General features: G+C 40.3%; 1 protein-coding gene across 5 annotated transcripts in view; it reads left to right on the top strand.

Moving 5' to 3' along the window:
* Window positions 1-23,808, top strand: part of atp8a1 (ATPase phospholipid transporting 8A1) — a 105,071-nt gene that overhangs the window by 55,048 nt on the left and 26,215 nt on the right. For all 5 annotated transcript variants that reach the window (XR_008603771.1, XM_055016787.1, XM_055016784.1 and 2 more), the window contains 10 exons: window positions 1,082-1,164; window positions 2,586-2,635; window positions 2,998-3,067; window positions 3,943-4,027; window positions 5,263-5,402; window positions 7,412-7,550; window positions 10,283-10,347; window positions 14,104-14,276; window positions 16,315-16,498; window positions 18,352-18,462. Coding sequence is in view for 4 of the 5 variants with exons in the window: in XM_055016787.1 (XP_054872762.1) it covers window positions 1,082-1,164; window positions 2,586-2,635; window positions 2,998-3,067; window positions 3,943-4,027; window positions 5,263-5,402; window positions 7,412-7,550; window positions 10,283-10,347; window positions 14,104-14,276; window positions 16,315-16,498; window positions 18,352-18,462 (1,100 nt within the window). In the remaining variant the exon portion in view is untranslated. The remainder of the gene's footprint in view (window positions 1-1,081; window positions 1,165-2,585; window positions 2,636-2,997; window positions 3,068-3,942; window positions 4,028-5,262; window positions 5,403-7,411; window positions 7,551-10,282; window positions 10,348-14,103; window positions 14,277-16,314; window positions 16,499-18,351; window positions 18,463-23,808) is intronic.

Here is a 23,808-nt window from a genome sequence, read left to right on the forward strand (position 1 = left end):
GTGACCTCTGTGACTTAGCAAACGGAATGCACCACAACAGCCTCTAGGCACCGATATTTCATAAAGACATTTATACAATCATGAGGGCACAAGACAGCAAGGAATCATATTATAAAATGAAATCTCCTGTTTACACAATGCATGGCGTATGTCACTTTGATTGTTCAAGCCTCACTGTGATCCCTCAGTCTATCACATTCACAGTTGAATGTAATAGACAGGGACAGCTGTCAGTCAAGGAAACATGCCCTTCAACACGATTCTTTTTAACTCTACAAAATCGCCACCATGATGATCATGATGTAAAGTGAAAATTAACTACAGACAATCTAAAAACAAAGTTGCCTTTGTAATTATAAAAGAATGCAGCATTATCCACACTGGTTTGACCCCTTATGAATAGTAGTTGCCTCTAGCAGCAGTATGTAGATTTCCTGAAAATAAAGGACCATCGTAATGAGCTCAGGCTGCTTAAAGGCACAAATCTGTGATCCAGTTGTAAACAAAGAAATAGTTCTCATAAGAAAAAAACTAAAAAGATGGAATTTGAAGCTTCTGTTTCTGCCAGGTTCTCTTTGGGTATACAGTAGAATGCATGTAAATCAGAGCTGTTAATGTTTTCTGATGCTTTTCACTACACTACACATCCGTAATGTTTTCACAGAATTGCAACGCCACTGCTATTCATCTTCATTTTGCTGTTCATAAGAGAGATGACTTTTTTTGCCTGATTGCTTAGAACAATCACGGTCTCTTGGAGCTTTGGGGTTTGAGGCAGTTTAGGGAATGGCTGCAGAGAGAAAGCTAGTTAAGTGAACTGTAAAAAACAAGTAGAGAGCTTTTTCTCGCCCTGCAGCATCCTCATCCAAGCTGTAGCATAGGTTACCTGCTCCACAGCATTCAGTCGCTGCCCTCATTGTGAAAATGTGTCAAAGTGAACTCGGTTTATTCACCAATTGGGAACTCGGTTCTTATCATGAATGTCGGGTTCGAATTTCAGGTTATAGTGTATGCTGAGCGTCTGTGTGATTGTACATTTGTGTTTATCTGTAACATTTTGAGTTTTCTTTTTGCTTTCAAGATGAAGGAGCTCTGGTGAGAGCAGCACAAAACCTTGGCTTTGTGTTTTCTGGTCGAACTCCAGACAGCGTCATTGTGGAAATGGTGAGTTGGACTAGACAAGTTTAATGAAAGGCATCCAAGCTGTTGTACTAATAGATGGATCTACTTTATCTTTAATCCTGCCGTCATCGTGGTCTAGTGGGACCTCAAACACAAAAAAAAGACAATTTGGAAGACTGTAGTCTGAGACAATGATGAATGTGTGATAATAATGACCAGGATATGAGCTAAATTCAAATAAAGAACTGCCTTTGTGAGCTACGCTAATGTCCCATATTTAAAAAATATGCTTTTGCTTTTATCTTAGAGTATTTTGGCCATTTTCTCAGGCCATTTAACAAACGTGTATATTTTAAAAAATGCACCTGTGCGCTTTCTTGTTTTGATTTGTGCCACTGTCATGACTGTGCAGTTTGTATGAAGCTTAGCCTCAAAGAAAGACTGGAAACGGGTGGAAACAAGCTAGCCAGGTTTTACCCAAAGGCATCAAACTACATTCTGAAATCGTGACCCAAAGCATTTGCCCCTCAGCAGAGACTCCAAGAAGTTATTAGACCGTATGAAGAAACAGCCAGGCACCGAACCCCAATAAAAACCAAAACTGTTGTTATGTCTTTACCCTCATTATTGGATTACACAGAGATAGGGGACATAATGTGTTGATTGAGACTGTGGAAGTTTTTGTTCTTTGTACCGTTGGAGTCTACTTTGACCTGTTGTTTCCCCCTTGTTTTCCAGTTTTTATGATAAGCTAAACAAACATAACCAGCTGCTGGTTCCAGCTACATACTTATTATAGAGACCCAATTATTTTTCCATGAAGTTGTACAGTTTCTACAATCAGTAAATTGGCTCTAGGCAGTAAATTAAGTAATTAATGAACAATTTTTGTTGTTTTGCCAAGATGTTTCAAAACAGACCTTGAGCTAAAACTAATATACATTAATCAGTTTGTATTCACTTGGGCCACAGTAATGGAAAATGACTAATGCCACATTTGCTGTGATTACATCTTGAGCTGATGCAGTGTGTCCTCTCCAAAGCTGAGGTCAGCCATCCTGTTGTTTCCTTAGTTGGCTAACCTGATGATTGCACTCAAAGAGCCTGAGGTGGAAAGGCCACAACCATTGTCATTTTTTTCCCCTTCTGGTCAGAACATCTCGTCTCCAAAACCTTGGTCTAATTTCTTAATCTTTATTAGACCTTCTAAAGCTCTCAGCATGTACTTAATCACTCTGTCTTGTACCTGGTGGTCTCTACAATTAGGGAAGTTAATTGAATTTTACCTTGTTATTCTCCCTCCATCAGCTCAGTGCAGGCAACTGATAAACACATTTAAAGTGCAATTAAGGCTGATTGGTGGAGGATGGTGGGGTTGGCTTGTGCTACTTAAGATAACTTGTCTCAGAAGACTGAGGTGTCTCTTTTTAGATTATGTTAACTTGCATGTCTCTTTGATTTAGCTCGGAACAGAGGAAAAGTATGAGCTGCTTCATGTGCTGGAGTTTACCAGGTACTTTTTTGATAAGTTATTTTTATTGGTAATTATTTTCAGTATGCTTAGTAGTTTGTTGACCATACGGACTATACATGCACATAGATACATTTGATCCTTAGAAGTATTTTATCAAGAATACATCAGCTTTTTTGTAGCCTTGTGATTTGTGCTAATTAATTGTGTGACTGAGGTGTGACATCTTGTTACCACCTCTTTTATTTTTTTATTTCAGCAGTCTAATGCTAGCTCAAACAGTATGTCATAATTTGCTGCAGTGGCGGTAACACCTTGTAATGTGATTTCTCTCACTTGCTTTCTCTCCTTTATTCCACCTTCTTCTTCTCTCTTACTCTCTTTCTTGACGTTTTGTCTCCTAGCGCGAGGAAGAGGATGTCAGTCATCATGCGCACCCCATCTGGGAGGATCCGCCTCTACTGCAAAGGAGCTGTGAGTGTCTGTCTCTCTCCATGGCAACGCATGACAGCCCATCACCATCACTGCAGCACACACACACAAATGCCGAACGCTCTTTTCCCCTTATTGCCTCCTGTTCATGTCAGGAAATCTTTTCAACGAGCAGCAGGATAAAGCAAGATCACCGCATTTCACTCCACACATGTGCCTCTCTGCAAAATAACAGACACGCCAACATTTTGTTTCATATGACGGCAATCGGCTGCCAGACTAGCTTCCATCCACACTAGATCAAGTATCTAGACCCTCCTGGATTTGTACAGTATCGTACACTCAAAATAAAACAGTATTTACTGTGTCATTTTTATAATCTGAGAACATGTTTCTCTATATTCTGGTGTGACTTCCGCTTAGCTCGTAATTGAGAGTAGATTATGTGTATAGTTAGCCTTGTCAGGATTATCATTTATCTATATCTGCTGGATTTAAGATTATTAATATATATGTTAAAATACGTTAATGTTGAATTTAGCGGTTTTGAAAGAAATGTAGAATTTTCCAAATATTTGTGTTTTCACTTAGACTGTTTTATTTTAGTATGATTTTAACCTCACTGAACATTTGCATAATTTGATTGCTGAAAGCAAATTATACTTAACAATCAAAGCAGAATGTTTTATCCATTACGGTTTCAGATAAATTTGTCATTTATTGCTGTTAAAAACACGTGATTATATTGGGACAAATAGCTAAAAGACCATTTGTATTTTGGTGGAAACACAAAGTGCTACTCATAAGGGCTGCATCCAGCCTGAGAACTGCATTTGCAAAGTAGCACCAGGAGTCCAGGAGGTTCCTTTCTTTCCTCTCTGGGTGTCTGTAACCAAAGCGTGTTTGTTTCCCCTCAGGACACAGTGATCTATGACCGTCTGGCAGACAGCTCGAGGTACAAAGAGATCACGTTGAAGCACCTGGAGCAGTTTGCCACTGAGGGTGAGTGGACAAACATCGCCCCCTGTCTGCCAAAACGAAAGCATCATTTAGAATGCTTCCACCATACTGTATCTGCATTTCTTGTTTATTTCTGGTCATAATCGTCAACCTGATTCTCTGTTGACGGAACAGAACAAGTTTTGTCCCTCTAAGAGGTTTTCCTCCTGTGTCACTATTTAGTGAACAGTTAGTGAGTCATTTCAGGAATATTAGCATGAGGCAGTGGAGGTGAAGGAAACGACACCACTTTCTTCTTGTTCTTGTTCATACTGCCCCCTTGTGAGACACCAGGAAAATGATGTCATTTGGAATATTTGATCTTGGCTAAATATAGCATTCAGGACAGACTGTGAAGATCTTCAGTCACTGTGAAGAGGTATGAGCTGAAAAGGCAACATCCTTAGGCGTTCCAGAGAAATAACCATGACTGCATTAAATGATTTTAGCATTATGGAAGAATTTATCAGTTTTGTTTGAAATTTGGACTTTCAACTTATTTATATTCAGATGAACTAGAAAACCAATATAGTGACACAGTGCACGTATATTATGTATGTGCTACTGAAATCCTGGCTGGTCAAATAGTTTTAGAATTTTTCCATTTAAGCGGCTTTGAGGACTAGATATGTGGAGGATATATTGAATGCCTTGTTTGGTTGGTTCAGCTGCATTAGTAATGAACTAACTATAAACTTTATGATATGTAGTTATTATGTTAGCCATGATTTTCGTTGATTTTTGTTTATTTGTCAGGGACTTTTTTTTAAAATTAAAAACAAGAAAAAAAGAGATGATTTAAATAGATTTATTGTAGATAACCAAATTCAATCTGTTATTCCTGGCCAAGTATTCAAAGAGGCATCCTGAAAATAGCATAAAAGTACAATATCCTTCACAATTAATATATACAACAACCTAAATATGTATAGACAAGTACACACCCATCCCCAAATAATAGAATACAGCACCGTAACACTGTAGTTTCATGGTGGTAGTAGTTAATCTGTGTAATGTTCTACATGGCAACCACCCACAAATTCTTTCAAAAGATCAGGACTGATGATTTAATTTACTTGACCTGCACAGTGAGGACGTCAGCAACACTTACCCTGCATAGATGCATCTGACTGACATGCAGAGCTCAGTCTAGTTAACAAGCAAGGTTTGTAAATGCTAACTAGTCAGAAGTCATGACTTTTGACCCAAGTGTTGCGATGCTCTTTTTAATCTTCCAGGGCTACGCACCCTGTGCTTTGCGGTGGCAGACATCAGCGAGTCGTCCTATCAGCAGTGGCAGGAGATCCACCACAGAGCCTGCACCTCCCTGCAGAACAGAGCCCTGAAACTGGAGGAGAGCTACGAACTGATAGAGAAGGTTTGCCATGACCTTGTTATGTCCCCTGAACTAAACATTTTACTCGCTCGTTCTATCAGACATTTCATTGTCAAATCCAGTGAACTTGACAAATGAGAGGCAGCTCCTCTTCCAAGTCACGCTGCATTTACTTACTACTACTACTTACTACGAACAGGATTTCATGCACATCATCGTTTTGATAGGCTCGTGCAGAAAAATCTAACTCGGCATACACTCAAGTGTAACTAATGGGAAAAGTAATCATGCCTGGAAACATTCAAATGTTCAAAATTGTGTGCATTCTTGTGAGGGAGTTTCAAAGTTTCTGCAGCAGGTAGATTTGGTTTTGCTGTGAGGTGGGTCTGTGTGGAATCGTTCGTCAAACACAGGAAGCCATAGTTGTAAATCAGCGACTTGGCATGTTCTTCGTGGCTGCTGCTGGCTGCCCAAAACAAATGGAGGCAATCAATCATGAAATAAATTTAAAAGCTTTCAGAAAGGAAAATGTAATGTGCATTGCCTAATTAGAAGAGTGTGGCACTGCTGCTGCCAGGGTTTGGGGTTCATTGCCGCTCGGGGCCACCCGCACTTCAAAATGAACACAGTGAGACCACAGGGGGGCACAATGGAGTTGCAGTGAAAATTTAAAGTCTGACAGTCCAACAGTGAGTGAAATCAGTCATCTGAAGTGACTCGTTCACATCATTTTTCAGCTAAAGTGCTCAAGTTTGATTACTTACAGTGTAAAAACAATTTTAAATAAAATAAATTCCTTGATGGGAAGTACTTCTTGATAAAATGCAATTCTAGTCATTTGCCTTACGTTAGGCAGCTGTTACTTTCTTAATAACTAATTATCCAGTCGATCGTCACTCTCACAAACTAATGATTTTCAGTAGCTTTGGGTCAAGAAAAGCTTGATTCATGCAAGCCTGATTTAATCTTTCAGTTAAGTGACTGTAGGATTTTTGCTCTTATATTTGTTTTCTCTGCCAAATATCAGATTAAAGTGAACTGCTTCATGCAGGAAACGTTCCTCATTGACTTTACTGATTGTTATAAGCTTCAATTTTGGTTTTTCTGGTCTACTTGCACTGAAGCTTGGCCATCTACCAGTAGGTTAACAGAATTTTCCAGGAAGATCATCAGGAGGCCAGTGTTACTGTTTCGTGCAACAGATCGCTCTGTTTCCTACACTGCAGCCCTTGATTGTAAAGTGCTAACTTCTCTTTTTACACATTAGAGAGTGTAGCATTGATTTAATGTTATAAGAGGTGTTTTCCAAGAGCTATATTTACCCTTCACTGCAAATGCAACTCTCAATTTTTGGTTAACTTACCAACACCAGACACAATCTACCAACATTTGGCTCATCACTTGGTGTTATGGTTCCTCCTTGGCTAGAGGCTTGAATTTCTGATCCAAGTGCTTCTCGTATCATAATCCACAGAGAGTGCCTTAAACAACAACCACTGAAACAATAGAACGATTCACATCAAAAAGACAAATGAGGACTCAGCAGATATGAACATATTCTTCCCCAGGCTGAGTTTTCCGTGCTGTGTGGTTCCCATTGATTAGAGAGAACTGGGCCACAGACGTGCAGGCAGCAGGGCTCAAGTCACAAGTGAAAGAGCTTCCCCAGCCTTTCCTCCTGTCTCCCTTCTACCCCTGGGTCTTGTCAAATATATGGCCCTGTGATGGGTCCATACAAGCCCACAACCAGCCCCACAGAACCACAGAGTTTCCTGGGAAAAACACCAACCGTATTTTGTGGGTGAGCTTGTGTGGGAGAGATTGTATCTATAGATGCACACACACAGGGCACAGTAACTGATCCAAAACCCCTTAAGCCCATGGTGGATTTTCTGGGCGATAAACAAGAGCAGTTGATGAGGGAAAAAACACAAGTGAGTGAGTGACACAAGCCCAGCCCAGATGTTTGTCTGACACATGATGTTTTAAAGGCCTTCCTCTGTTATGGTCCCGACTTACTGACTTTTTTTTACTGACTTTCTCTGCTGTAGAACCTGCAGCTCCTGGGGGCCACGGCGATAGAGGACAAGCTCCAAGATAAGGTACCTGAGACCATTGAGACTCTAATGAAGGCTGACATCAAGATCTGGATCCTGACTGGAGACAAACAAGAAACAGCCATCAACATTGGTGAGCAATGACTGTACAGTCTTTGAACTTCAAGTTTTACATGAATGTTGATCATGCAGAGTGTCATGCTGTTTTATGGCTATCATTGTTAGTAGTAATACTGGTGCAGTTCTTTAACAACTTGTACTAGGGGATGTCCCTTTTAAAATGCTTCCTCTCACATAGAGGACAAATCTCAAAAACATTGTACATATATATGCATTAAAAAAACCCTAGATTGTGACTTGATATAAGCTGAGCTCTGCTACCAGCTGTCAAAGAACAGATTGATGCTATAACTGCAGAAATTGAGTTACCTATTAATGTAAAAGCTGTGTTCTTTTATCAGTGCATCATAAGATACTCTCGCCTTGTTTGTGCACTTGCTCTCAAACCAAAAAGAAAATCACTGGTGAACCTGATCTGTGCTCAGCTATGATCTATGCCAGCCTCTTACAGGTACTGAAGTTATAGTAGTCATTTCTGGAGTCATTCCTCACCCAGCAAGACAAACTACTGACAAGCTGAATGTTTCTCTGTCACACATATCTAGCAAAAGCATCTGTCGCAGAATGCCAGATGATGTATGAGCCCCCTGCACTGACATGAAATAAATAACATGCATATGTACACAAGCCGACACCTCTCACGTATCTAGCTCTCCCACAGGTTTTAGTCTGGCAGATGTTATCAGAAAGGTGAATGACTAACGTTGCCAAATCATTTCACTTCATATTCCTCCTCCTTAAATGGCCCTGACATTACAGTTTTTAGATGTGGGGTAAACACCACAAATAGATCAACCCAGAGTGCAGCCAACTCTGTAACACATAGTTAGGAAAAATAGATATCAAAAGTACCTCCGTTTGTGGCTGTACCTACCACTGTGGCCCGACTGAATCAGCCCTTTGTGCCCACTGTGCCCAGATGTGAGGGGGCTCAGCAGAAGCTCATGCTCACTGGAAGTATTTTTACAGGTCCACTTTTTGACTGAGTTGCTCTGTAAAAACTCTGCTCAATATTGACTTTGTTTTTTACTGTTTTCCTCACTGAAAAATGATCCCCATTGCCAGGGTTAATGGTTCACTTTTTGCCAAATTTGTCCAATGAATTCAGCTCAAGACATTTAGATTTAAATTGAGGTGGCCTAAACCACCCATATGCCTCTTTTGGTATAAATTTTTCAATATGCATACTGTTGATTTCATGCATTAATTAAATTATTCGCTAAAATATTTCTTTACCAAGCATGGCAGGTTAGTTTGACTGCCTCTGTCTCTTAAGTGTGAAATACCATGACATAATGTAAAGTAACTACTCTGAAAGCGTGCGTTTGGCTGCCTAAGGAAAGAGCAATGTTTGCTCTGGGACACACTTGCAGTGCTGTAAGCTGTTAGTTGAGGGGAGTCGTATGTACGTAATGCTCAAGACAGGTATGAGCCAAAACTCAGTGAAAGGAAAGAGCCTGCAACACTGCTCACTTTACTAATGTGCTGTTAAGTTTGGCCAGAGGGTGCATCATCCCCTTACGCAAAGAGACATAAAGAATAAACACAATTACTTATCTGCTCACACAAATATGAGCTTCCATTATGTCTGCCTTTCCATCTTACTTTTCTACCAGGACAGCATTCTTCATGCCTCCCAAAGTCCTCGTCAGCATGTTATCCATTTTGAAAGCCTTCTGTGGCTAAAATTTGTATCTTTAATTATTGCTTCCAACAGCCCTGATTACTGTGACATGAGTGTCGTTGTTACACATTCCTCAAGTCCTGTGGGTGCTGTGTTTAGTTCCGCCTGAGATGGAGAAAGGCCAGGAATGTAACTTTGGCGAAATTTTAAAAAAAAAGAAAAAAGGGGGCAGTCAAATGAGCTCAAGGTAAACACATTAAGCGGAAGGGCTGTGGCAGGAATCGACAAGGGGGGAAGGGAGACAGTGTTGAGATGCGGAGACATTTTCCACACATTGGCAAATTTTTGGACGTTTGCACCTTTGCACTTAAGAAAACAATCTGGCAGAACCCAGACCCCAACCCTGTTTGGTTTTGACTCTGGAGGTGAAACTTACTCATTTCCTCTGTGTGTGTACTTGTGTGTGCACTATTGTGTTCCACTGTGTTTTTGAGTGTTTTCTATATAATCTTATCTCCATTTCACTCATAGAAAATGCCACCCATGTATTCACAAAACACAGGCTGTGTGGTAACTCCCTTAAAGAAACTAAAATCTCTTTCCAGACAGAAGCAAAGTGTTGAAGCCCACAAATATTCATGTGGTTATGCCACAGATGGCCGCCTTTTCATGCAGCCACAGCACTAGACTGAAGGCTTCAGTCCTGGCTCACGAAACATTTCTGTTTTCCCCAATGGGAGGCTGCTTCTACCACCTTGCTGGTGACCCTAAGCATCTGTCCCAGCCAAGAGCTAAGAGAAAAGCTCCCCAGAGAGCCATGTTGGGTAACTCTGAGTTGTAACTGCCTATTAAAACAGGAAACTGACAAACTCTTGTAAACCAAACTCATTAGTCATGTCCTGAGACACCGGCTCTGAGCTGTAACATTTTAATTGGTGTCCCTTAAAATTTTGTATCGCTCATTTGACTTTGTTTTCTTTCTTTTGGTCTTTGTTTTATCTCTTTAATGTGTGTATGTCTGTTTGTGCCCCAACTTCATCAGGTGTTACATAGCTAAATGGGATAGCGGAACTAGAACTAAAACTAAACTTTCATCCTCTGTATTTTCTGTTTCACTGTAGGACATTCCTGCAAACTACTGACCAAGAACATGGGCATGCTCGTGATCAATGAAGACACACTCGATGTAAGTATACATGATTTTTTACCCACAAGTGATTAAACTTCCTTTTGGAGAAAACTAACGATGTAACTGAAATATGTAAAGCTCATCATCTTCCACTAAAACTGTAGCTTCCTTTAATCTATGCATCTAGCTAAAGTAAGATTCAGTTCCTTTGTTAAAATGCTAAAGGTGAAAGTAGCGTAGCGGTCAATTGGCTCATGCATTCGGGATTCCTCCAATTCACATCAGCGTTGCTGCATCTGCAGTGAAGATGTATCATCGTAGGAGGTCAACGATGCTAACAAGAGCTGAATACATTTAAATAATTTCAGTGAACGGTACAATAGCAGGCAAGTGTCATTAATGCTAATGCTGTGGCAGATTTTATTCAAAATATAGAACAGTATCTTAGATCAATCAACAATTCTTCCACAAAGCTGTGCACAAGTTAAAGCAGTTACTAAGACATACTTCTAAATATTTCTCTTAAGAACAAAAATTTCATGTGAAGACATCTTTGAGTATAATAATTCCCTCGTGTCCTCACTCAGTCCCTGTGAAAAAGAACTGTGTTGAAGCTGAAAGAATGAAACCACAGGGAAGCTTCCACATAAAACCACCACACGTCCTGAAATCTGCATTCAACGTCTTTGAGACACCCAGCAGAGAAGTCTGTTGACCCCCCGGCAGGAGAGCCTTGTCTGTTGTTTCTGAGACTGAAAAGGGCAAGTCCCTGCACTTCCAAGCAGGAGAAAGCTAAGCAGAGGAGCCACAGATGGAGGAGAAACTCGACTGGGTTTAGTTTGTCGGACAAGAAGGGGGAAATGGCGAGAAGAAGTGGATGAAGGAGGGGGAAGCAGCAGGGGGGTGTTTAGGGGTGATGACGGACGGCCTTCATTCTGTCAGCCAGTCGTTAAGCGTGATAAATGGAGTAGAGGTAGAAATCTGGGCTCGGTGCATTCATAAAGCACATGGACCAGTGCTTTGAAATGTCAGCTCCCATTCTGCTGTGGTTGAACAGATGCTTACACAAGGCAGTTTGTTAAAATGCAAAGGGAGAAACCTCTCCACCAAGACTGACCGGGGAACAGTGAACAGAGGGCCAGGCAGCAGGGCTGGTTGTTCTGAGCACTCTTGTGCTGCAAAAGAAAGTAATTGGAGCATGTCTTCCTTCTTTGCTGTTTAGAAACGATTATCAAAGGGAGGACAAAGTTTTTGACATCTCCTGTACTAAATCTTACTTGAGCTGAAATTCCCAAAGTAAAACTCTGTCTCCAAGGTAGGATTAGATCATCTTGAAAAGCTTTGTCTTCCAGTCAGTGCGTTTAATCATTTTGAGAGCACAAAGCGCTTTTTAACCATTAGTATGTTAATCTTTAGCAAGCACAGTTACAGATGGATAGGTGTAATTATTTAGTTTTTTTTTTAAGGGAACATGAACTGGAAAGATATCTTTTGTTTCACAAACATGGTCATGCTTAGATGTTTTTAAGTGACATATATGTCCGAAGTATGTGTCCATATAGACTTGTAACTAAGGTGGAACATCCCCTTTTTGGGGGCCTCAGAGTCTAAGACAGATGATGACATTACATCAATACAAATGTCCAGATTCCACATCATGAGTGTCATGTCCTGTTGGCTATATCACTCAAGGCCTATATCAACAATGGAGCTCAGTCTTTATGGGAAGCTCTTGTGGATTTCTGAATGGACGCCACATACCCATTCCAAAACCAAACACTAGCTAGTCACATAGGCTAAACTGGTCATTATAGCCATAACAAAGAGGCTTTAGGAGGAGACGTGCAGCATTAGTGCTAAAATTCCTCAGAGGAAATTAGGGGGGGAAATGGCCGCCCTACTTAAGGAAATGGTAAACTTTGCTTATCACACTGTGTGATGAATTGATTGCGCCCCAAACAAAGTGAATTCTTTCTCATACATGTGGTATACCCGCTTTTACAACAGCACTCACACTGACATGCATCTGAAATCACTCTGGTAACTCAGATGGAATAGTTGCACTTGAGTGTATATACCACAACCTGTGGCTATTCTGGCCCGAACACTCATGCAGAAACACACAGCGGCCTGCCCACTGCTCACCATCTCGTGCTGTTTTACAGACCCCATCAGGGATGGCTAAGTCCTTGCAGCTGCTCTCTGCTTGTATCCTCTTGCTCAGTTTCTCTCCTCTGTTAATCCATCATCTCTTTCTGTGCGTGTCTCTCACTCTCCTTCTCTCGCTTTGTGAAACGTAAAGCCCCTTTCTCCAAATATTTCCTTTAAGCTGGGGTTTCAGAGTTTTGTTATGCCAAGCGAACACTACGTGGTCCCCCTGGTACAATCTCACTGCTCTGACATATCTGACCTCCACGCCAGGCCAGACCCCTCCATCTTTTCAGCCCTGTTAATGGCCATCATTTTTTAATGATTTCAGCTGTTTGGGCATCTGTTTAGCACATTAAATTCAGTACATTGCATTGTATATTTGTATTTTATCTGCCCAGCTATTATTAAAACAAATCTCTGTATTGCACTTATACTTTTGTTGAATTCGAGTACAACAGGATATGATTTAGATTATTGCAAGAAGTGCTTCTTAATTATGCAATTGTTTCAAATGTATTTAGTTTTATGTTTTTAAAAGAAAATATGCAGTGCATCTACCTGCCACTCAGATAATGGTTACATATAGGTTTTTTTTTTTGCTAATGATTTCACCATCTGTGGTGAAGACGACTGAATAACAAACACAGTGATGATCTCACCGCTCCATCCATCCAGTCCACATGCCCATGCACCAGGACAGTTAATCCTCTTGTCAGTCTCATATTTATAGCTTTTCATCGTCACTCATCATCAGAGCTGTATACACTGTAAACGCACACATGATCCATTCACTGTGTTATCACCTCAAAGCTAAGGTCTGTGTGCAATAAATATGGGAATCATAATAAATACATACAATATCAAGAGCAGCTGCTCTGCAACAGATTGGGATTGGCAATGTTAGTGGACAGATCTGTCTTCTTCACGCTAATATAAAGGATATTAGATGAATAACTATATAGTTTATTTAGAATCAAGATGAATAAATCTTTATATTGTGAGGATGTATGAACACCATTGTGGAGTCTTTTGGTGTTGCACTGCAAAATGTATTGGCACAAGTAGTGAAGAAAATGCATGTAGCCACTGTTCAAATGCTGTTTCATTCTCTTAGATTACATTAATACAGTGTAGAAAGCAAGACCTTTGTTGTACATCATGCTACAGATCTTAATTTGCAAATTACAAAAAAAAAAATTGAAACATAAAAAGACAGTTCAGAAACATTTTAACACAGGAACCTCTGAGACCAAAGTTAAATTAAATGTTATTACAAGAGATGTAACAACTGCATTTATGTTTGAAATTTTTCATATGAAGCACAGAACATATTCATAATATTTTCTTATACTCTGTCTTTGTATTGTGATTTGTCATCCATACAAAAACTTTTTTCTTTGGAAGCATAATTAATCTGTTATTCATAGATGCTTGTATGCATTTAATTAATTTTGCTAGTGTAACAGATGGCATTGTATAATATTTTTGCATTTGTTAATTAATCTAAATCAGCTTGCACATAAAGTTCTTGAAAGCCAATCCACCAGGGCAAAATATGTACATTTAACTAACAGTGTACATTTTCTCTAATGGCTCTAACTCTTGAAATTAAAATAAGTAATTACAGCAGCTAATGTTTGTGAATTGTTCTTCATCATACAGGGAACAAGGGAAACACTCAGCCACCACTGCGGAATGCTGGGAGATGCCCTCTACAAGGAAAACGACTTTGCTCTCATTATTGACGGAAAGACTCTTAAATATGCCCTTACGTTTGGAGTGCGTCAGTACTTCCTGGACCTTGCCCTATCCTGTAAAGCTGTCATATGCTGCAGGTAAGATTTACTCCAGAAACAATAAAATTAACCTGAAACGCAAGCAAAGAGAACAATAAGCAAGTAGACCTGCAACAAATGATCAATTAAATGTTTGGCCCATAAAATATTTAAAAAATAGTAAATAGTTTCCCATCACAATATATCAGAGCCCAAGCTGAATAAATCAAGTTGTGCTGTCTGAACAAATCCAAAAAGATTCACTTTAAAATCATACAGAACACTGAAATAAAGTTTTACAGTTGAGAATCTAGAAGTAGGTGATTTGCAGCATTTTCACTTAAAAGAATAAAACCCTGTGGTTGAACTACAAAGTATATTTCTTTGCCACAAAGGTCATTCGGTATTTTATTGAACGCAGCTTAAAAAGTGCGATAGCTGTAAATTTAAATGGCAACTTTCAACATTATATAACTACACTGTTGACCTGCCCAGGCCACATAAATAATAGGAAGTACTTAAGTACTCAAGCAACCATGACGGGGTCTGGGGCCAGCAAACCTTTAGGTGCCACACGATTATTCCATGCATTACGTCAAATTTTTATTTATTTTTTCCCCCCCACTTCTACCTGCCTTGGCCTTGTGCACACTCTGTGGGCACTAAGATACACCGGGAGATGAATGAGGCCTCTTAAACCTCGGAGAACATAAACATTAACAGTTTCACAGCTAAAGACAGACATGCAGTTTACAGCATCATCTCCAGAGACTGTCTTTACTGTATGCTACGCTGATTTTGGTGCTCAAAGAAGCAGCCCCTCTATAGAAGGCTACATAAAGTTAAGACTGAAGTCTTATAGAGGAACTGAACTTATGTGTACCACAACTATGAGCTAATAATTGGTTGTACTTAAAGAATTAAGAATGATTTTGCAGAGGCTCTTAGAGAATTTGACATGGATTATTTGTAGTACCCAGTTCCCCATGCAGTGCAGTCGTTCTCACTGTATGTTTTACTGTTGCTACATCGCATTTGTGTCTCATAACATTACTAAGTTAATTTGTCATGACTTTTTTGAGCTTATTAACTGAAAAAGTCCTTAAATGAAAGTGAAAACGGAAGTACACCAAGTATTTTAAATACCGTAGTTAAGTATTAACTGTTCATGGGGTACAGCTAAATCATCAGTAGTGCAGTTGACTGATTTTAGTCATCATTAATTAATTAAACAGAAACCACATATGTCTATAGAAGGTGTTTCAATTGATTGAAGGAGTTACAGTGTGGATACTAAGAAAACTGCAACTCACCAGCTGCTTCATTAGATGCATCATTATGGAAATCTGTTTTCTCTTTGGAATTAAAGCATCTTTCCCTGTAGACCAGTATAAAAATTTTAAATATAATGTATTTATTTGTGGCTTAATCTACTTGGACTCCAGCCAGATAACATGAAAACTTCGAAGAGAGTTTAAATCCTCATCTTCCTTTCACATATTCAGCTCATCCAACTAGCAGGACTTACTACTGTAGAGATTTGATAACTCACTGACGTCCCATCGTCAAATAAGGCCAATTGCCTGACAGCCGGTCAAGTTACAGCTTCAGGAGATTAAATGCAGTCTCTGCAAGTGCTTTCTTTCTTTTGCCACCTACATACTTGGCTTTTGGAACTCCTCAAGAAATATTATCCACACAATCGCTTTATGTTTATTTTTAGGGTGTTAACACAGTTTGGCACAACTGTCTGCATGCCACAACCTCCTGTTTCCTAAGAACAGGAAGAACTTTGGTTTTCTAAGTGCTGATGTCAAGAGTTTTGTAGAATTTACATTATTTAGGCACATCCCAATATTTATGTCTGACACTGGGAAAGCAGGAGATGCATGGACTAAACAGTTTTTAGCAATGGGAACAATCTCACATTCAGTTAAATCTCGACTTTACACTTTATCATTATGTCTTGTGAAAGGAGCTCCAGTTTTACAAGACCAATATCTTCACATTTATAATTCTCATGCATAAACACAGATCTGTTACATATTTGAGTAATTAACTGTAGTCTGATGTTCACTGAGTTCCTTCTTCCTTTTAGAGTATCTCCTCTTCAGAAGTCAGAGGTGGTTGAGATGGTGAAGAAGCAGGTGAAGGTGATCACGCTGGCCATCGGTGACGGTGCTAATGACGTAGGAATGATCCAGACAGCTCATGTCGGTGTGGGAATCTCAGGCAACGAGGGTCTGCAGGCAGCAAACTCCTCTGACTACTCTATCGCCCAGGTGAGTGCAATGGCAATGAAGAAAAACACGATATATTGATTAGTAGTTGAAGATTGAAGACATAAGCACATTCAAGACTTTTAGAGTGGACTATTATAAAATTCACAGCTGTGGAAATTACATTTAGTAAGGAATCTCTACTGGAATACAATACATACACATAAAGTTAAACCCATAAGACCAGACAGACAAAATTATACACTTCCTCAGTGTTGAAATGTGTTGTTAACTTGATCAGAATATGTTTACTTTGAAGCTGCAGGTGCATGTCCTCATTTGGCAGCAATCCATTGATATTTGTGCTTTGTCCTCTGAAAGTCAGATTTCAAAAGTTGTCAGTCCTGTCACTGTCTTCTCAAGTGTAATATATGATCGCTTGGCACATTGTCCTGAGTAACAATGGGTCATATGTCTGAAAGGGCTTTTGCTTATACAGTGAAGCAGGAACACCAGTAAAACAGGCATCTGCTGACACCTAACTCCCAACACAGCTATACAGAAACAGATTCTGGCAAAATGCTGCTTAAATACATACTTACATCCTTGTAACCTGTTTGTCTGAAACTCTCCATCGATATGTGATACTTGTTAGCAACAATAGCCAAGGAGTTCCTGTGTCACGGCTCGGTTACACAGCATGCTGCTCAGTACATCATGTTTCTGTTGCAGCCAAAGGGCTTGAGAGCATGGGAAACCAATAGTTGACTAAGACACAGTACACTTTCTGTGCTTCAGTATGCAATTACTGTTCAAGAGTCCTGGGTTTGTCTCAAGTGCCCCCTTCAATCCACATGACATAGAAAGCGTAAGTCTTTCACAAACAGGTGGCCTCTTATAATCCATTTAGGTTGTGTCCCCCCGCATCAAATTAAATTACACCTCCAGACTTCCACTGGTACTTTCCGCATCTCAGTGTTACGCTACATTAAGTGTAATTTGCCGACCGCAAACTGAAATCAATCCTGGGTAGTTGTATAACTTGTTTTTTTTTTATTCCTGTACATGATTTGTATGAATATTCTAGACTGTCAGATGGGCTCCTCGCTGCTGGAGATTATTAGGCAGCTAGTTTGTAAGATTTATTACATGAAAACTAAGAGTTATCTGTTAAAGCAAGTGAAGAGTAGAGAGGCTTTGGGTGGAGGCACCTCTGCTGTCCGTCTGTCATCAGCGTAAGTCTGTGTTAACTGATGTTTGATCCAGTCGTTGGCGGGGTCACACAAACTGGGGGCCGCCACTGTGCTTTTATTTCACCAAGGAGTTCTCTGGTGAAGCTGAAAGACATGCAGGCCTTCAAATAAACAAACCTGTGTTCCTCTCAAAAAGTTGAGTCCTGCTCCTCCTATCCCCCGCTCCAGTTTCATAGGCATTTTTAAGATTTTTTTTTTTTGCTCGTCAGATGGGAAGAAGATGTGATGAAACACTTGCCTTAATATACCGTTTCAGTGTTATCACCCTGGATCAACCAGGAATTGCACTGAAATTGAAAGTTCGCCACAGGCTTTAAATAGCGGGATAATTATGAGGCCATTTAACTATTATGTTGAGCCCTTGGAGACCAATACCCCCATATCAACCCCTCTAATTTCAGCAACTCAAAGCTCAGCCTTACAGTCTCTGACTAGACATTTCTGGAATGTTAGTGAGAGCTTTGGCCACAATGCTTCATCAGTCCTTTAGCCCTCTGTTGGGGAATGACAAAAGACTTTCTTTAATCTTGAAGTTCCTGTAACTGCTTTAGTGCTCCAGCACTGATCTCTGATTATGAGGAGCCATTAGACAGTCTACTGTACACAGACTTCTGCTGTTCATTCATCTTGTCATTTTCCTCCATTTACTTCCCTCCTACACAGTTCAAATACCTAAAGAATCTGTTGCTTGTCCATGGAGCCTGGAATTACAACCGTGTAGCCAAGTGTATCCTCTACTGCTTCTACAAGAACATTGTTCTCTACATCATCGAGGTGAGTCCCACACAGTAGCTTTCAAGACTTACAGTCATGCAATGAACCAGATGTGAATGCAGAGCTTTGAGATTTTTTCCAAATGACACAAATACTATTTAAAGGCACAAAAAAAAATCTTCATTAGCATTTCTATGTTTGTATTTCTGTTGACTGGCCCCTCTCAGTACATGCCAGTTTGTGCAACTCCTGGGTGACTGGTTTGATTTTTGACATATCTGGACATACATAAGCAAACGTGTACACTCACAGGCATACACACTCAGCAATGAAAGGAAATCTATATGTATTAACAGGAATTCTACCCTAAGGAAGTCCTCACTAGGTAAGCGATCCCCAGAAGGTCAATCCCCAAGCAGTTCATCCGAATAAGTGTGAGGTACAACCAGCTCACTTTGGATCCAACCCATTTCTTCGTATTCCCTAGAATTGCAGGATATATGTATATTACACAAAAAAATCAAACAAATACATGTACAGTCATTATATCCAAGTCGGTAGTCCCAGCATTTGAAGGGCTTTCCTGTATAATTTTTTAATGTCAAATGTCAATGTTTACGGGTGTCCAGAAAGCTCAAGTGGGTGAACGGGTGACCCATGAACCAGGGCTACAGCTACCGACGCAGCAGCCTGGGTTCAATTCCCGCTCATGGCCCTTTACTCTGTCTTCCCCCCATTCTTCTCCCCACTTTCCTGTTTGCTTCTTCACTGACCCATCAAATAAGCAAAAAAGGACAAAAAAAATACTTGGAAGAAAAAAAGTTTAGTTCTAAATTCGTCAAGCTAATCTCAATGCTTACTATTGCTGTAGGGTCTTAGCCTTAATGTTTGTATCAGTTAGGCTAAGTTTGTTAATTTAATATATCATAGGGTCGTACATTATTACATTAGGTTATTCTCCATTAGTACTAACACAGTAGGGTCACAGCCCTAATATGTATTATAGTAGGTATAGTTTAGTAGTATAGTGAGTAAAGCAGTATTTTATGTAATATTTGTAGGGTTTTAAGTCCTAATGTGTAAATCACTCAAGTTAAATCACATCATAAATAGCACTATATATAGGGTCTGAACACCAATATTTAAACTTTTTCTTGTCTTTTTTTTTTTTTTTTTTTACTAGAAAACACTTTGGCACAACTGATGTTTAAAATCTGCAATATTGAAAATGGTGTCTTGACTAATAATATTGTTTTTAATTTATATCAGCATCAATATGTGATAATAGTCTCATCTCTTGTTTTTATGTTCAAAAGGTTTTATATCACATGTTGAAAGACTTTAGCAAAATGTGACAAATAAGGTTAAATGAAGAGACAATGATACGTGTGGCCTTTTTTTCCCCCTCCACCTTGTGATTATTCACATTTTATTATACTGATATGGTTCACAGACGCTCAGCCTTAGCTCTCCCTGCATGTCTGCGGATAAAGGTTGTATGTTTTATGTATGTTTCTCCCAGCATCGGTCAGTTGGTGTGCGGTGGGTTTGATGGCTTGTGACAGATACCAGACCCCTGTGCAGATTGCAACTTCTGAGCCGAAACTAAGAGCAACCAGACAGGTTAAGTGCTTCCTATCAGCAGCAGCTTTATCACTGGCAGTGCTCAGATGTTTTGATCTATAGGCCATGCACTTGTCTGATGACAGCAGCTTTGCATCTACTGTGTTTGATCACACTTTGTTCCAAATATCAGGAGGTTTTAATAGAGAGACAGTGCGATAGTGTATTTAATCTACTTAACTTCGAAATGTGGAACCATATGGTCATAAAATGTGCTCTTAATGGCAAATGAAATGCCACTGCATTTCTCTAGTGCTTAGGTAGTCGGATAATTCATTAGGTGGGAACTTAATCACTTGGACTGTGTTAGTGTCTTTGGCTTCACCACACAGCATAAATTAAATGTGAACAGGACAAATGAGGAAACCCATAGCATCAGAGAAGTAAGGAAAAAGACAATTTTTGTGCTTTGAAACAAATAGTCCTTCCAGCTCTCTCTCTACGCTTCTGTTGTCTGGGAGAGATGATTTACACTTTTTTACTGTTTTTGCTCATGAAAAAAGGACAATTAGGAGAGTGCTCCCTGGCCAAGATCTGCCATGAGTTTTTAAAATATCTTCACCACATAACCTGTGATGGAAATATGAGTACTTTAAATTTCGCTTTTGTTCATCTTCTCTCTATGATACTTGACCTCTGATCCCATTCTTCATCCTCGTTCTACTTTATGTGCCATGAAAAATCAGTAGACTACTTTTAACATTCCAGCATGTCTGCATCTGGCTTATTGTGACCTTAAGTGAAAGAGGGTAGTTGGTCTCTTACCAGGCTGTGACTGCAGTTATGAAATCATTGCAACTGTACGATTGCGTTGCCCTTTTCCAGATAAGGTAAATACCAGTTACATGTCCAAGTTCAATTTTCAGCAAATTTAATTTTCTGTTGGCAAAAGCCATTACATTTGGTAGTTCTCCTGTGCCTTAAAATTTTATTTTCTTTGTTTGCCCCTGTCTTCAACCATGTTTCCAACTTTGCAGTGTTTACCTCACTCGTGAGGCTCAAAAGAGGTGGCATAACTTCTGATGTACTTATTTCTCTTCCCTTCATTGGAATTCTAAATGTCCTTGTATAATATTAGGGCTCACAATTACATCAAAATCTGGTCCAAATTCTTCTTCAAATCCGTTTTTTTTTTGTTTTTTTTTAAAAATATATCCAGCTCCTCTTTGAAACATACCAGGTCTCTTTTCAAAGTCTTTTCCAACAACTGGAACATAACATCTATAGTTCTGTCTGCAGGGCGAGCTTCTTTCCAGCACACCTTTTGTTGCTCTCTGAAAACATAAGTCCCCTCCCCTCCATGCTACACTCCTTCAGGGGTCTAAAGTAGATAATAGGACATTTCTTTACTGTTTAGCTGCTTCAGTATTTCAAAAGTCGCTGGTTTGTTAGACCTTGACATCTAACACACCAGCAACCCCTGGGTATGAGTAAAAGCTGCATTTGTTGCGCTAATAGGTTTACTTTTGAGCTCGCATGTTTTTCACTTCGACTCTCAGCCTACCTTGCAAGGAGAGAATCAGGGATGTTGACGGGAATTTTAACTTTTTGTTCACAGCACCATTGTCCTGTACAGTGTGCGTTACAATTTGAATGCCAGGGCTGGGAGACTCTGTGTTTAAGCCTCTTTTCATCTCCCTCTCTTTCCACTGGGTCTTATAAGAGACGTAGAGTAGGAGGGTGAAGGATTCTTGGGCTATTGTGGAAGACGTGAATGTGAGCGAAACTCTAGTCTGAAGCTCTTGGAACAGTTCAGGATTTTGTGCGACTCATTGAGGGTTAATTGTGGGCAAGAATGTAAGGCTGTCACTCAGTAGATGATTGGCTGACAGGTGGAACTGCTTCACAGCGTTTCTTTTGGCTGTTCTGATCTTGTTGATTGTAGTTGGCATTTCTTTTCCCAATCAGTTCCTGAGCAGTTCAAGCGTAGTCACGCTCGAGGCATGACTTTGTGTTTGATTGAAAATGTCTGCTATAATTATTCAAATATTTTTAAACAATGTGCTCATTAACTTAATGAACTTCAGGCATAATTCATAGCTTCGACTTTGTAACAAATTACACCCCTGACTAAAGAATAGGAGTGAAAAGGGTTGAATTCAGGCGCATTAAAGCTGAGAGACCTTTCTAAAGAAAGCCATAGCAACTCAATTCAAATGGACGATCCAGCTGGCCACTCAGGTTTGATTGACACATTGCCAGGGTGCTACAGAGGGGGCTGATGGACAAGTGGCATTTATGAGGCAATTACATGAAAGCTGCATTCAGTGGAGCTCAGTGTAGTCAGAGAGTAACAGAGCAAAGCTTGCCGACCAGCGGCACAGAATTAATCCACACAGGCCATGCCGGGCATTGTAAGGCTACTTCTGTTTGTGGCGCCACATATTTTCAGCATATTTATCAGCTTTTTCTTTATTTCACTCTTTATTCGTTGCTTGCTTTGTGTATGAATTCCATTGGAAATTCTGCACTGCTAAGCTTAAGAGTATCAGGACTCACATTGTTAGGGACAAATGTCAGACTTCCCTCAACCCCCCAACCACTTCTAGACAAGGCTGCGGAGAAGCCTTGGAATCAATTATTTTTCATTTGCTGATGAATATGCAAGTCGTCTTATCGACCAGCCGCTGCCCAATCCTCCTTTTTCATCCAGCTCCCGCTTCCTCCCATCGCTGTTTTTCATGATGTGCAGTGGGGGAGAGAGGCCAGCCACACCCCTCCGCTGAGTGGCACTCAATGAGGAGAAGAAAAGGGGACGAAAAATCCTGCCTGGTACTTCCCCTAATGAGCAAATCAATGCATCTGTCCCTCAAGAGACAGAGAGAGTGAGAATAAGAGAGAAGCTATTGGGACCCCGAGGACCTGGCCAAAACACTCACACAGAAGCAGTTACCACATGCTATGAATAGGAGCCTTTTTTAACTTAGCACAACAATATATCAGCCCAGAGCTACTCATTGAGCGGAGCTGTAATTAATTCAGCAGTTTGACCTACCCGCTAGCCTCTCGTTACCATTGCTTGAGCCATGGTAATGGTTGAACCTGCTTCATGGCTTGGACTCATCTGCACATAAACCATAGCAATGGCATCTGAGTATATTTCTCGACAAGCCAAGACCAAAAACACCCAAGAGTATTGTTGTGTTGCCAGAAGATGTACAGTACGCCTTTGGATTCAGAAGTGCATGGTTGCAGATTCGAACGGACACACCAGATGAGTTTAAAAACAGGCCTCCTCCATATAAAAGGAAACAACATCATGGTAGAGTGCACCTGATGGAGTCGAGGGTGGAATCTGCGATGGGTGGGTGTAACAGAGGGGGCTCAGACATAAGCACTGTTCGTCTACCCCTCCTAAACTACCCGTGGAGGGAATGAGCAGGGGTGGCTGGGTGGGTGACATTTGTTTTCATGCATATGCTTACACGATTAAATGGGCAGGACCAGTGGCAGATTGGTATTGGTCGTGTAGACAGTGGCAGTGGCGAGTGGGGCCCAGCAATAGGCATTGTCCCAATCTGAGAATTTGTAGCAGTTCATGCCTTCATAATGAAGTTAAATGAAGCGAGGAAATGCTTGGTTGGCCATGGCCAAAACACAGCACCCCTGATGTTTCCTTGACAGTTTTGGCATGTGCAAGAGCCCATCCTGGACCACAAAGTGTCAAATTGCAACACAGCGAGGTGCAAATTCTGATTCTCAGTGTGCAAACAATTTTCAGGTTGTGCAGCCAGTTTTACTCCAGGGTGTGTCAGACGGATCTGCTTTATGGCAATTGAAAAT

The sequence above is a fragment of the Amphiprion ocellaris genome, chromosome 13 (genome assembly GCF_022539595.1).
Source record: "Amphiprion ocellaris isolate individual 3 ecotype Okinawa chromosome 13, ASM2253959v1, whole genome shotgun sequence".
In the NCBI taxonomy this organism is placed as follows: domain Eukaryota; kingdom Metazoa; phylum Chordata; class Actinopteri; family Pomacentridae; genus Amphiprion; species Amphiprion ocellaris.